The sequence below is a fragment of the Oncorhynchus gorbuscha genome, linkage group LG15, assembly GCF_021184085.1.
Source record: "Oncorhynchus gorbuscha isolate QuinsamMale2020 ecotype Even-year linkage group LG15, OgorEven_v1.0, whole genome shotgun sequence".
NCBI lineage: Eukaryota > Metazoa > Chordata > Actinopteri > Salmoniformes > Salmonidae > Oncorhynchus > Oncorhynchus gorbuscha.
Window position 1 is genome coordinate 26,550,088 of NC_060187.1, and position 14,475 is coordinate 26,564,562.

The window sequence follows — 14,475 nt, forward strand, 5'->3', positions numbered from 1 at the left end:
TGCACTACAAAGGGAATAGGGTGCAATTTGGGACACAATGGTGACCCTGTGGACATGAAAATAGATTTGATTCTAGTCTGTCAATATGGATAGCCAATGCTAGAGGATGTGTGCTTGAATGCTTGGCTCTGTGTGCATGTGTATCTACTGAATGCTTACGTGCAGGCCTGTGTGTTTGTGTTGTGTATGTACTGAATGCTTACGTGCAGGCCTGTGTGGTTGTGTATGTACTGAATGCTTATGTGAAGACCTGTGTGTTTGTGTTGTGTATGTACTGAATGCTAATGTGCATGCCTGTGTGGTGGTGTTGTTTATGTACTGAATGCTTACGTGCAGGCCTGTGTGTTTGTGTTGTGCATGTACTGAATTCTTATGTGCAGGCCTGTTTGTTTGTGTTGTGTATGTACTGAATGCTTATGTAAATGCCTGTGTGTTTGTGTTGTGTATGTACTGAATGCTTACGTAAATGCCTGTGTGTTTGTGTTGTGTATGTACTGAATGCTTGCGTGCAGGCCTGTGTGGTTGTGTATGTACTGAATGCTTATGTGAAGACCTGTGTGTTTGTGTTGTGTATGTACTGAATGCTAACGTGCAGGCCTTTGTGGTTGTGTTGTGTATGTACGGAACGTTAACATGCAGGCCTGTGTCTTTGTGTTGTGTATGTACTGAATGCTAACGTGCAGGCCTGTGTGGTTGTGTTGTGTATGTACTGAACGCTAACGTGCAGGCCTGTGTGGTTGTGTATGTACTGAATGCTTATGTGAAGACCTGTGTGTTTGTGTTGTGTATGTACTGAATGCTAACGTGCAGGCCTTTGTGGTTGTGTTGTGTATGTACGGAACGTTAACGTGCAGGCCTGTGTGTTTGTGTTGTGTGTGTGTACTGAATGGTTACGTGCAGGCCTGTGTGTTTGTGTTGTGTATGTACTGAATGCTAACGTGCAGGCCTGTGTGGTTATGTTGTGTATGTACTGAATGATAACATGCAGACCTGTGCGTTTGTGTTGTGTATGTACTGAATGCTTATGTGAAGACCTGTGTGTTTGTGTTGTGTATGTACTGAATGATAACGTGAAGGCCTTTGTGGTTGTGTTGTGTATGTACGGAACGTTAACGTGCAGGCCTGTGTGTTTGTGTTGTGTGTATGTACTGAATGATAACATGCAGGCCCTTGCATTTGTGTTGTGTATGTACTGAATGCTAACGTGCATGCCTGTGTGGTTGTGTTGTTTATGTACTGAATACTTTCGTGCAGGCCTGTGTGTTTGTGTTGTGTATGTACTGAATACTTATGTCTAGGCCTGTGTGTTTGTGTTGTGTATGTACTGAACGCTAACGAGCAGGCCTATGTGTTTGTTTTGTGTATGTACTGAATGATAACATGCAGACCTGTGTGTTTGTGTTGTGTATGTACTGAATGCTAACGTGCAGGCCTGTGTGGTTATGTTGTGTATGTACTGAATGATAACATGCAGACCTGTGCGTTTGTGTTGTGTATGTACTGAACGCTAACGAGCAGGCCTATGTGTTTGTTTTGTGTATGTACTGAATGATAACATGCAGACCTGTGCGTTTGTGTTGTGTATGTACTGAATGCTAACGTGCAGGCCTGTGTGGTTATGTTGTGTATGTACTGAATGCTAACGTGCAGGCCTGTGTGTTTGTTTTGTGTATGTACTGGATGATAACATGCAGACCTGTGCGTTTGTGTTGTGTATGTACTGAATGCTAACGTGCAGGCCTGTGTGGTTATGTTGTGTATGTACTGAATGATAACATGCAGACCTGTGCGTTTGTGTTGTGTATGTACTGAATGCTAACGTGCAGGCCTGTGTGGTTGTGTTGTGTATGTACTGAATGCTAACGTGCAGGCCTGTGTGGTTATGTTGTGTATGTACTGAATGCTAACGTGCAGGCCTGTGTGGTTATGTTGTGTATGTACTGAATGCTAACGTGCAGGCCTGTGTGGTTATGTTGTGTATGTACTGGATGCTAACGTGCAGGCCCGTGTGTTTGTGTTGTGTATGTACTGGATACTTACGTGCAGGCCTGTGCGTTTGTGTTGTGTATGTACTGGATGCTAAAGTGCAGGTCTGTATGTTTGTGTTGTGTATGTACTGAATGCTTACATGCAGGCCTGTGTGTTTGTGTTGTGTGTGTACTGAATGCTTACGTGCAGGCCTGTGTGTTTGTGTTGTGCATGTACTGAATTCTTACGTGCAGGCATGTGTGGTTGTGTTGTGTATGTACTGAATGATAACATGCAGACCTGTGCGTTTGCCATCTTATGTACTGAATGCTAACGCCAGGATGGCTGTTCTCATGCTCTCTGAACTCTACAGTGACAGGTGGCCGTGTATGTACTGAACCCTACGTGCAGGCCTTGCTGGTTGTGTTGTGTATGTCACATGAATGTTCTGCAGGCATGTGTGGTTGTGTTGTGTATGTACTGATACATTTCGTGCAGGCATGTGTGCCTTGTGTTGTGTATGTACTGAATGCTTACACTTACAGCCATCTGCTATAAGCCAGATGGCTGTTCTACTCTCTGAACTCTACAGTGACACGTCCAGCCCACCCAACCGACCATCTAAACCCTGTCACCTCCTTATGTCACATCTCGTTGTTCTACGATGGCCTGTCAAATATTCATTCTGGGATACATTTCCTGCCAGCCTGTGCCTTACACTGTTCCAGACAAGACACATACAACTAAACACTCATTCACCAGCTTCACAACCTACATCTAAACACACAGCAACCACACATCTCTCATATTTACCCATCAAATATTCATTGGGATGGGCTATTTACACCAGCTAAGTGCCTTACACTGTTCCAGGAGACAGGAGACTGAGACTTACTCATTCTTCAGGTTCCCTAACCACTACTAACCACTACTAACCACTACCACAGAGAGGAGAGGAGAGGAGAGGAGAGGAGCTGTTAGATAGGCCTGCTGTAGAGAGATGGGGACAAGAGAGAGAAAACACAGATGAACAGAAGAGAGCAAGAGAGGATAGAGGATAGCTTTAAAGGAGAGAATCAATGTGGGACAGAGTGGTAATGAAATATAGTGGGAGAGGAATTGAGAGGAGGGAGAGATGGAGAGATAGAAAGGTGATAAATGAGGGAAGCTGCAAGCTTGAAGTGTTACTTGATAACATGAGTGGAGATCTAAGTTCTCTAACCACCATCGGTCAGTCACTCTCTCAGGCTCTCTATTTACAGCTGAAGAGAGGGATGACAGAGAAGAGGGAGATGAGAGGGGCAGAGAAAGAGGAGAGATGAGAGAGATGAAAAGAGAGGACAAGATGAAAAGAGAGAGCTCTATCTATCTAGCGCTGTAAACACTCAAAACAAAAATAGTCTGCTTCATTTGCATGTCTTCTGTCTGCTAGCTCTGTGACCAGCCCTTATGCAACCTTAAAGTGCCCAACGTTATTAATCAATACAGCCCCCCTCCCATGACCTCCTGCAGGTTAGCGTTTCCCGTCATGAATCTTGTTCTGGAGGCAGCTCTGCAGAGTTGTCACCAAACCCTAACCTTAACCCTAACCTTACCACACTGCTAACCATAATGCCTAACCCTATCCTTCAATTTTGGTAACTTTTACAATATAGCCAATTTTTACAATACACCACATGGTCAAAATTATTTGAGAAACACACTAAAGGTTATTAGGTACACTATATATACAAAAGTATGTGGACACCCTTTCAAATTAGTGGATTCTGTTATTTCAGCCACACTGCTGACAGGTGTATAAAATCGAGCACACAGCCATGCAATCATATTGCAAACATTGGCAGTAGATAGTTCTTACTGAAGAGCTCAAATTTGGGTTTGGCGGATGCCAGGAGAACGCTACCTGTCCGAATGAATAGTGCCAACTTTAAAGTTTGGTGGAGGAGGAATAATGGTCTGGGGCTGTTTCTCATGGTTCGGGCTTGGCCTCTTAGTTCCATCTTAGCTGCCAGAGCCGCCCGTCTGTCCTGAGCTGCCAGAGTCGCCCGTCTGTCCTGAGCTGCCAGAGTCGCCCGTCTGTCCTGAGCTGCCAGAGTCGCCCGTCTGTCCTGAGCTGCCAGAGTCGCCCGTCTGTCCTGAGCTGCCAGAGTCGCCCGTCTGTCCTGAGCTGCCAGAGTCGCCCGTCTGTCCTGAGCTGCCAGAGTCTCCCGTCTGTCCTGAGCTGCCAGAGTCGCCCGTCTGTCCTGAGCTGCCAGAGTCGCCCGTCTGTCCTGAGCTGCCAGAGTCGCCCGTCCCGTCTGTCCTGAGCTGCCAGAGTCGCCCGTCTGTCCTGAGCTGCCAGAGTCGCCCGTCTGTCCTGAGCTGCCAGAGTCGCCCGTCTGTCCTGAGCTGCCAGAGTCGCCCGTCTGTCCTGAGCTGCCAGAGTCGCCCGTCTGTCTGTCCTGAGCTGCCAGAGTCGCCCCGTCTGTCCTGAGCTGCCAGAGTCGCCCGTCTGTCCTGAGCTGCCAGAGTCGCCCGTCTGTCCTGAGCTGCCAGAGTCGCCCGTCTGTCCTGAGCTGCCAGAGTCGCCCGTCTGTCCTGAGCTGCCAGAGTCGCCCGTCTGTCCTGAGCTGCCAGAGTCGCCCGTCTGTCCTGAGCTGCCAGAGTCGCCCGTCTGTCCTGAGCTGCCAGAGTCGCCCGTCTGTCCTGAGCTGCCAGAGTCGCCCGTCTGTCCTGAGCTGCCAGAGTCGCCCGTCTGTCCTGAGCTGCCAGAGTCGCCCGTCTGTCCTGAGCTGCCAGAGTCGCCCGTCTGTCCTGAGCTGCCAGAGTCGCCCGTCTGTCCTGAGCTGCCAGAGTCGCCCCGTCTGTCCTGAGCTGCCAGAGTCGCCCGTCTGTCCTGAGCTGCCAGAGTCGCCCGTCTGTCCTGAGCTGCCAGAGTCGCCCGTCTGTCCTGAGCTGCCAGAGTCGCCCGTCTGTCCTGAGCTGCCAGAGTCGCCCGTCTGTCCTGAGCTGCCAGAGTCGCCCGTCTGTCCTGAGCCGCCACCGCGGACAGACGCCCACCCAGACCCTCCCCGATAGGTTCAGGTTTTGCGGCCGGAGTCCGCACCTTTGGGGGGGTTACTGTCACGTTCTGACCTTAGTTCCTTTGTTATGTCTTTGTTTTAGGTTGGTCAAGGTGTGAGTTGGGGTGGGTAGTCTATGTTCTTTTTGTGTTTGGCTTAGTATGGTTCTCAATCAGGGGCAGGTGTTGTTCGTTGTCTCTGATTGAGAATCATACTTAGGTAGCCTGTTTTCCCCATTTTGGTTGTGGGTGTTTAATTTCTGTTTAGTGTTTTCTGCACCTTACAGGACTGTTTCGTTTTTTTCGTTTATTCACGTTGTTGTTTTTTGTATTTCAGTGTTCAGCTAAATAAATCATGAACACGTACCACGCTGCGCTTTGGTCCACACCTTCTTCCATCTACGAAACCCATTACACTTAACTCTAAGCATACAATGACATTCCAGTAAGGCCCTTTCCTGTTTCAGCATGACAATACTCCTGTGCACAAATCAAATCAAATCAAATTTGAGTTGGCAGCAGCCACTCAATGTTAGTGATGACTGTTTTACAGTCTGATAGCCATGAGATAGAAGCTGTTTTTCAGTCTCTCGGTCCCAGCTTTGATGCACCTGTACTGGCCTCGCCTTCTGGATGATAGCGGGGTGAACAGGCAGTGGCTCGGGTGGTTGTTGTCCTTAATGATCTTTATGGCCTTCCTGTGACATCGGGTGGTGTAGGTGTCCTGGAGGGCAGGTAGTTTGCCCCCGGTAATACATTGTGCAGACCTCACTACCCTCTGGAGAGCCTTACGGTTGTGGGCGGAGCAGTTGCCGTACCAGGCTGTGATACAGCCCGACAGGATGCTCTCGATTGTGCATCAGTAAAAGTTTGTGAGTGTTTTTGGTGACAAACTAAAGGTTGAAGAGGCATTGTTCTTCACCACGCTGTCTGTGTGGGTGGACCATTTCAGTTTGTCCATGATGTGTACGCAGAAGAACCTAAAACTTTCCACCTTCTCCACTACTGTCCCGTCGATGTGGATAGGGGGGTGCTCCCTCTGCTGTTTCCTGAAGTCCACGATCATCTCCTTTGTTTTGTTGATGTTGAGTGTGAGGTTATTTTCCTGACACCACACTCCGAGGGCCCTCACCTCCTCCCTGTAGGACGTCTCGTCGTTGTTGGTAATCAAGCCTACCACTGTAGTGTCATCTGCAACTTGATGATTGAGTTGGAGGCATGCATGGCCACGCAGTCATGGCTGAACATGGAGTACAGGAGAGGACTGAGAACGCACCATTGTGGGGCCCCAGTGTTGAGGATCAGCAGGGTGGAGATGTTGTTTCCTACCCTCACCACCTGGGGGCGGCCCATCAGAAAGTCCAGGACCCAGTTTCACAGGGAGAGTACTATGGTGTTAAATGCTGAGCTGTAGTCGATGAACAGCATTCCTACATAGGTATTCCTCTTGTCCAGATGGGTTAGGGCAGTGTGCAGTGTGATTACAAGGTCCATACAGAAATGGTTTGTTGAGGTCGGTGTTGAAGAACTAGACTGGCCTGCACAGAGCCCTGACCTCAACCACATCAAACACTTTTGAGATGAATTGGAACGCCGATTGCGAGCCAAACCTAATCGCCCAACATCAGTGCCCGACCTCACTAATGCTCTTTTATCTGAATGGAAGCAAGTCCCTGCAGCAATGTTCCAACATCTAGTGGAAAACCTCCCCAGAAGAGTGGCAAAGGGAGGACCAACTCCTTATTTAATATTAGGCCAGGATTTTTTAATGAGATATTCGACGAGCAGATATTCGACTTTTGGCCACGTAGTGTAAATGTTAACCTGCTGACCTTCTTAAACCTGCTGACCTTCTTAAACCTGTGTCACGCCTTGGTCATTGTATTTTGTGTTTTTGTTATATGTTTGGGTAGGCCAGGGTGTGACATGGGTTTATATGTTGTATTCTTATTGGGGTTTGTATTATTTGGGATCGCGGCTGATTAGGGGTGTTGTTAGGCTTGGCTGCCTGAGGCGATTCTCAATCAGAGTCAGGTGCTTTTCGTTGTCTCTGATTGGGAACCGTATTTAGGCAGCCTGAGTTTCACTTTGTATTTCGTGGGTGATTGTTCCTGTCTTTGTGTAGTGTTCACCAGATAGGCTTTAATAGGTTTCACGTTCCGTTTGTTGTTTTTGTATTTAGTTATTTCATGTATCGTTTCGTTTTCTTCATTAAAGATCATGAGTAACAAACACGCTGCATTTCAGTCCGACTCTCTTCCTTCAACAGACGAACGTTACAACCTGCTGACCTTCTTAAATGTCAACCTGCTGACCTTCCCATACCCAGCCCAATGTCAATCACTGTGTACTGTAAATCAGCCCCTAAACCCTGCTTAGTTAATCAGGTGTAGGTGATGATTTGTTCTTGTTTTGTTATTGCCTAAAGGTATTAGCATGCTTCAGTTTGGCTGGCGCCCAGCCGAAGTGGTCTAGCCGAATGATACTATCTTAAAAGACGCTTGAAAATGTGAAAAAAATCTGCAATAGTACGGTTGTAACGGCTGTTGGAAGGAGAGGACCAAGGTGCAGCGTGGTATGTGTCCATATTTATTTAATGAACACTGAAATCACAAAAATAACAGAGCGAACGACCGAAACGGTTATGGCTGGTGCAGACACACAACAGAAAACAACTACCCACAACTCAAGGGTGAAACCAGGCTGCCTAAGTATGGTAGTCAATCAGAGACAATGATTGACAGCTGCATCTGATTGGGAACTTTACCAGGCCAAACACATAGAAATACAAACATAGAACAAAACATAAAATGCCCCCCAACTCACGCCCTGACCAACCTAAAATAGAGACATAAAAAAGGAACTAAGGTCAGGACGTGACAGTACCCCCCCAAAGGTGCGGACTCCGGCCGCAAAACCTAAACCCATAGGGGAGGGTCTGGGTGGGCATCTGTCCGTGGTGGCGGCTCTGGCACGGGGCGTGGACCCTTTCAGCGGGCCCTGAATAGACGGGAGACTGTGGCAGCGCCGGAGTGAAGGGTGACTCTGGCAGCTCCTGACTGACGGGCGGCTTAGGCAGCTCCTGACTGACGGGCGGCTCTGGCTGCTCCGGACAGGAGGGAGGCTCTGGAAGTGCTGGACAGGAAGGAGACTCTGGAGGGAGGAGACTGAGAGACAGCCTGGTGCATGGGGCTGCCACAGGATGCCTGGTGCATGGAGGAGGCACCGGATGGACTGGGCGGTGGATGCGCACTGGAGGTCTCGAGCACCGAGCCTGCACAACCTGTCCTGGCTGGATACCCCCTGTAGCCCGGCAAGTGCGGCAGGTGGAACAGACCGCACTGGACTGTACTGGTGAACCGGGGACACCATGCGTAGGGCTGGTGCCATATAACCCGGGCCGAGGAGACTCACTGGAGACCAGATGCGCTGAGCCGGCTTCATTCCTCCTGGCTCGATGCCCACTCTAGCCCGGCCGATACGAGGAGCTGCGAAGTAGCGCACCGGGCTATGCGTGCTCACTGGGGCTAACTCTCGTGCCTGTTGCGCTGCCGTGCTAACTCCTCATAATGCCGCCGCTCTGCTTTTGCTGCCTCCAGCTCTTCCCTGGGGCGGCGATATTTCCCAGCCTGTGCCCAGGGTCCCTTACCGTTCAAAATCTCCTCCCATGTCCATTCCTCCAGATAGCTCTTCTCCTCCTTCTCACGCTGCTTGGTCCTTTTGTGGTGGGTAGTTCTGTAACAGCTGTTGGAAGGAGAGGACCAAGGTGCAGCGTAGTACGTGTCCATATTTATTTAATGAACACTGAAATCACAAAAATAACAGAGCGAACGACCGAAACAGGTCTGGCTGGTGCAGACACACAACAGAAAACACCTACTCACAACTCAAGGGCGAAACCAGGCTGCCTAAGTATGGTTCTCAATCAGAGACAACGATTGACAGCTGCCTCTGATAGGGAACCATACCAGGCCAAACACATAGAAATACAACTATAGAACAAAACATAGAATGTCCACCCCAACTCACGCCCTGACCAACCTAAAATAGAGACATAAAAAAGTAACTAATGTCAGGACACTTCCTCAAAATATTCAGAATTCTTCTAAGATAAAGCAAGAAATCTGTCATTAATTTGGTCATGCAATTTTAACTAAGATGTTTGGTGCAGTATTTCACAATAAAAAATGTGCTTGTGTCTTGATGATTGACAATAAAGACTTTATTGAAGAATCCCTACTGTTGACCAATCACCGACAAAAGAGCGTAGACTACGGATCAGAAGTTTGGCTTTCTTCCAGAATTTCTATTTTATTTGCCCAAACAGCCCCCAAAAAACTCACAGAAACAAACAAAAATGTTGCAAAATGTTGTCATAATATACAGTGGGGCAAAAAATATTTAGTCAGCCACCAATTGTTCAAGTTCTCCCACTTAAAAAGATGAGAGAGGGCTGTAATTTTCATCATAGATACACTTCAACTATGACAGACAAAATTAGAAAAAAAAATCCAGAAAATCACATTGATTTTTTTATGGATTTTTAATGAATTATTTTATACTGATAACAAGTTCAAACTGGTGCCATTAATACAGGGAACGAGTGGAGGACAGAGGAGCCCCTTAAAGAAGAAGTTACAGGTCTGTGAGAGCCAGAAATCTTGCTTGTTTGTAGGTGACCAAATACTTATTTTCCACCATAATTTGCAAATAAATTCATTAAAAATCCTACAATGTGATTTTCTGGATCTTTTTTCCTCATTTCGTCTGTCATAGTTGAAGTGTACCTATGATGCAAATTACAGGCCTCTCTCATCTTTTTAAGTGGGAGAACTTGCACAATCGGTGGCTGACTAAATACTTTTTTGCCCCACTGTATGCACAAACTTTTCAAAGCTGTTTCGGCTGGGAAGCGTGCGGATGCCTTAAGATTGAAGGTTTATCAAACATGGTCTAGCCTCTGTCACATGGTCTAGCCCCCCCCTTCCCCTGTTCCAATTCACACACCCCCACAACACTTTCCCTGAATATATCGCTGGGCATTTGGCCACTGGTTTGGTTCAGTCAAGAATAATTATAACAGTTAACTCTCCTTTCCTGTTCTCTCTATCAGTCTGTTTCACTCCATTCAGAAAAAACAAGCTTCTATCATTGTAATGAATATTGTGTGCAGTGTGTTCTCTCCCCTGCTCATTGTCAATTATTTTTCATGTGCGGGCAGGGGGAGGTTAATGCGGTGTGTGTGTGTGTGTGTGTGTGTGTGTGTGTGTGTGTGTGTGTGTGTGTGTGTGTGTGTGTGTGTGTGTGTGTGTGTGTGTGTGTGTGTGTGTGTGTGTGTGTGTGTGTGTGTGTGTGTGTGTGTGCGCGAGAGAGAGAGGGAGGAGGATTGCGACCAATCAGAGAAGCCCCAGGTACTCCCCCCCCCCCATTTGTTTGGTCTGCTCCATCTCTCCCTCTCAGTGGTTCCTGCTGCAGTATAAGTCACAGGCTGCGCTGTTCCCTCTGACACACATACACACACACTCGTACGAGCGCAAATCCTCTTACACCTCGCTAGTGCCCAGAGCAGATTATAGCCTGCACATTTCAAATCGTATTCCAAATGTGCCACTTTCCCCTGGGTCTCCTCCCTCCTCTTCCTCCTCCTCCTCCTCTACATCATCTACCTCCACGGGACTTCTTCTCTGCACCTGCTTCTACTGCTGCTGCTTCTTCTTCTTCTTCATCCTCCACTCTGTCTTCAACCTCTGGCAGCTGGCCTGCTCGCCTCTGCAGCTGAGATGACCAGGCAGCCTCTCTAAGGGAGAGAGAGTGAGACAGGAGGAGACAAGAGGGAACGGGAGGAAAAGAAAAAAGAAAGGGAGTAATTTAGACCTGAGAGCTACTCCGAAGAAAGAAGGGAAGAAGTCAGCACGGTCAGGCTCAGAAAGGAGGAGGTGGAGGAAGGGAAGGAGGAGGAGAGAGCTCCAGTGCAGAAGGAGAGAGGGAAGAGAAAAGAGAGAAAGAGAGTGAGAGAGAGCTGACTGTGTATTGACCATGAAGGCTCTGCTGCTGCTGGTTCTACCCTGGCTCAGCCCAGCCAACTACACTGACAATGTGGGCAACCTGCACATCCTCTACTCTGAGCTGTGAGTACTGTACCACTGTCCCACTCAGCATAGACCTGCTGCATCCATTCACCCTCATCACTCTCCTCCAACAGCAGCAGCCCATGCAGCCCTGCAGTATGTGTGTGTGTATGTGTGAGAATGCACACGCAATTGTGAATGCGATAGTGTATGTTTGTGTATGTGCACGTTTCTGCGTGTGTGTGTTTGTGTTTTAATCTGGCAGTAAAGAGAGTGTATGGCTCTATGGCCATTTGCTCAGTTATTGACTTGGGTAATGGTTTCCGTAGCAGTGGCCATGGCAGCGGGATGCGGTTGCCTTGGCAGCGGGATACGGTTGCTGTGGCAGGTAGAGGATTTTGTGCAGACAAGGTCTGTTTGGATGCTCCAGAGCAGCACTGCAGCATGGGAGCGCTCTCATCTGGACTGTGGGTTGTTTCTGTGTGTGTGTTTCCTGTTTTGTGTGTGTGCGTGCAGTCTATTTATTTGTACCAAAATGTGAACCTGTGTACGGCTATTGCTAAACACTTTGATGGTCTATGTATGTGTGCACATTGAGTTATTCATAAGTTATTTAAGTGTGGAGGACATACATGGCCATACCTGTGTGAGTGTGTCTGTTTGATTCAATAATAACAACCATAACATATCCACACACACACACACAGCTTATTCACATCTTTGCCCTGACATCCCCCCCATGCGCGCGCACACACACACACACACACACACACACACACACACACACACACACACACACACACACACACACACACACACACACACACACACACACACACACACACACACACACACACACACACACTTCAGGAGCCCATTCAGTCATAGTTAAGGTGAAACACACTCTTACTGAGGCACTTTGACACCATGGCAACAACCCTCTCATCCAGCCAGCTGAATTCATCATACTGAGGAGTGGATGATACTCTCGCTTCCTACTGTATTTCATTCCACTGGCTCAGTTTCTCATGTTTTAAAATAGACACCGTCCTCCATAAAATAAGCCTAAACAAGTACTGCATACTGTTGATTTTCATTATAGGTTTGCAAGTGTGGAGAATTGCGCTGTGTATGTCGATGTTTGGGCTGTGCAGTTGAATCGTATTTGTGAATATAGGTTTGGGTCTGTGTGTGTGTTTCTAAGTGTGTCTTTATCAGTATAGTCTTTATACGGTTTGACCATGTGGGCATTCCTTCTCTTTGTATGCATATAGACTGAGTCTTTCCGGGAATAGTCTATATTGGCCCTCAGTGCATTCTTTCTGTCTCTCTCAGTGATATTGGTATATTCAGCAGACGCGTGAAACCTGGGGCTCACAGATCTCTAAGCTGGGATCCTTCTGTCCTCGCCAGTCCCCAATCTGACGGAAATGTCCCATTATGCTGCATGAATACAGGGAACAATGCAACGCTTTAAAAAGTCTCCCATTCCATTGTGAGGATCTTCTATTGAGTGAAGCTTTAGCTCCTGCAGACACTCAGATTCCCTGTTGGACAGCCATGAATCCTAGAGAGATGAGGAGAGGGAGAGAGGAGAGAATAGGATAGGAGAGGAGCAGGAAAAGAGATGGAAAGAAATGGAGAGAACAGGTGGGGGAGGATGTTAAAGGAGGAGAGAAGAGGTGCAATGAGAATAGATTAGAAATAGAAAGAATGGTATAGAGGAAAGAGAGAGAAGGGGAGATGAGAGGAGACAGGAGAGGATAAGGTCACTTCCTGGCCCTGCATCCCATCTGTCCATGCATACGGATGCCATAGTTCAGCATGTGGGTCTTTCCAATTAGGGATTGTTTGTAAATACCATGAGTGTGTATCTGTGTGTGTTTCCATGTGTCTGTGCGCATCGCTGTCTCTGTGACAGGGGATATTTGTTGATTATGACACGATAGATAGGGGAGCAGACAAATTCAGATAGTGTTTTTCTGGGTGGCTGGAGAGCTGGCTGGAGAACTATCTGGAAAGTTGGCTGGAAAGCTGTCTGGAGAGCTGTTTGGAAAGCTAGCTGGAAAGCAGGCTGGAAAGCAGGCTGGAAAGCTGTCTGGAGAGCTGTCTGGAAAGCAGGCTGGAAAGCAGGCTGGAAAGCTGGCTGGAGAGATGTCTGGAAAGCAGGCTGGAAAGGTGGCTGGAAAGGTGGCTGGAAAGCTGGCTGGAGAGCTGGCTGGAGAGCTGTCTGGAAAGCAGGCTGGAGAGCTGTCTGGAAAGCAGGCTGGAGAGCTGTCTGGAAAGCAGGCTGGAGAGCTGTCTGGAAAGCAGGCTGGAGAGCTGTCTGGAAAGCTGGCTGGAGAGCTGGCTGGAAAGCTGTCTGGAGAGCTGGCTGGAGAGCTGGCTGGAAAGCAGGCTGGAGAGCCGGCTGGAGATCCATGGCACACCGTTAATCTTTATCCACTGCCCTGACAGCCAGGAGCAGTCTTCCAGTATTTAATAGCTCTCTCCTTCTCTCACTACACTTTTTTCTGCCTCTCTCTGTTGTCTGCCCTGTATTTCTCTGTTTACCAATAAAGTGATTTTATTCTATGAGAGAAATTATATTGTATTGTATTGTAAGGGTTTTCCTGTGGTGAAGGAGAAGCGGACCAAAATGCAGCGTGGTGGTTACTCATGTTCTTTAATAAAGGAACTAGACATGAAATAACTAACAAAACAATAAATGTGCGAAACCCTAAACAGTCCTATCTGGTGCAAACACAGAGACAGGAACAATCACCCACAAACACACAGTGAAACCCAGGCTACCTAAGTATGATTCTCAATCAGAGACAACTAATGACACCTGCCTCTGATTGAGAACCATACTAGGCCGAAACATAGAAATACCCAAAACCTAGAAAAACAAACATAGACTGCCCACCCAACTCACGCCCTGACCATACTAAATAAATAGAAAACAAAGGTGAGAGAGAGAGAGAGAGAGAGAGAGAGAGAGAGAGAGAGAGAGAGAGAGAGAGAGAGAGAGAGAGAGAGAGAGAGAGAGAGAGAGAGAGAGAGAGAGAGAGAGAGAGAGAGAGAGAGAGAGAGAGAGAGAGAGAGAGAGAGAAAATTGAAATCGAAAATAAAGTTACTGCCATTGCCCTCTGTCAGCACCAATTGAAACGCAGCACTGGCACACACACAAGAGCACCTACTGTATATGACGTTTCTCTCCATGTGTCCCTGTACATACTATACACACACACCCGCACAAATTCTCACAAACACAGACAAAAGACATGAACGCTGAGTCCACTTACCACCCCTTTTGCAAACATATACATAATCCACTCTATTTTTCCACAACACACACATGCACTGCCACACACACACGTCTCACCTCTCCCCCAGCACACATGCCCTCTACTCCCA

The 14,475-nt window shown here is 47.8% G+C and overlaps 1 protein-coding gene across 6 annotated transcripts in view; it reads left to right on the forward strand.

The window, feature by feature from the left end:
* The window catches only part of LOC123996819 (E3 ubiquitin-protein ligase LNX-like), a 98,198-nt gene that overhangs the window by 23,456 nt on the left and 60,267 nt on the right, over positions 1–14,475 (forward strand). The window contains exon 1 of one of the 6 annotated variants that reach the window (XM_046300564.1): positions 10,487–11,136. The exons of the other annotated variants lie outside the window; for them this stretch is intronic. Within the exon in view, the coding sequence (XP_046156520.1) occupies positions 11,045–11,136 (92 nt within the window). The 5' untranslated portion in view covers positions 10,487–11,044. Of the gene's footprint in view, positions 1–10,486; positions 11,137–14,475 lie in introns of those variants that run through there. 6 annotated transcript variants of the gene reach the window in all.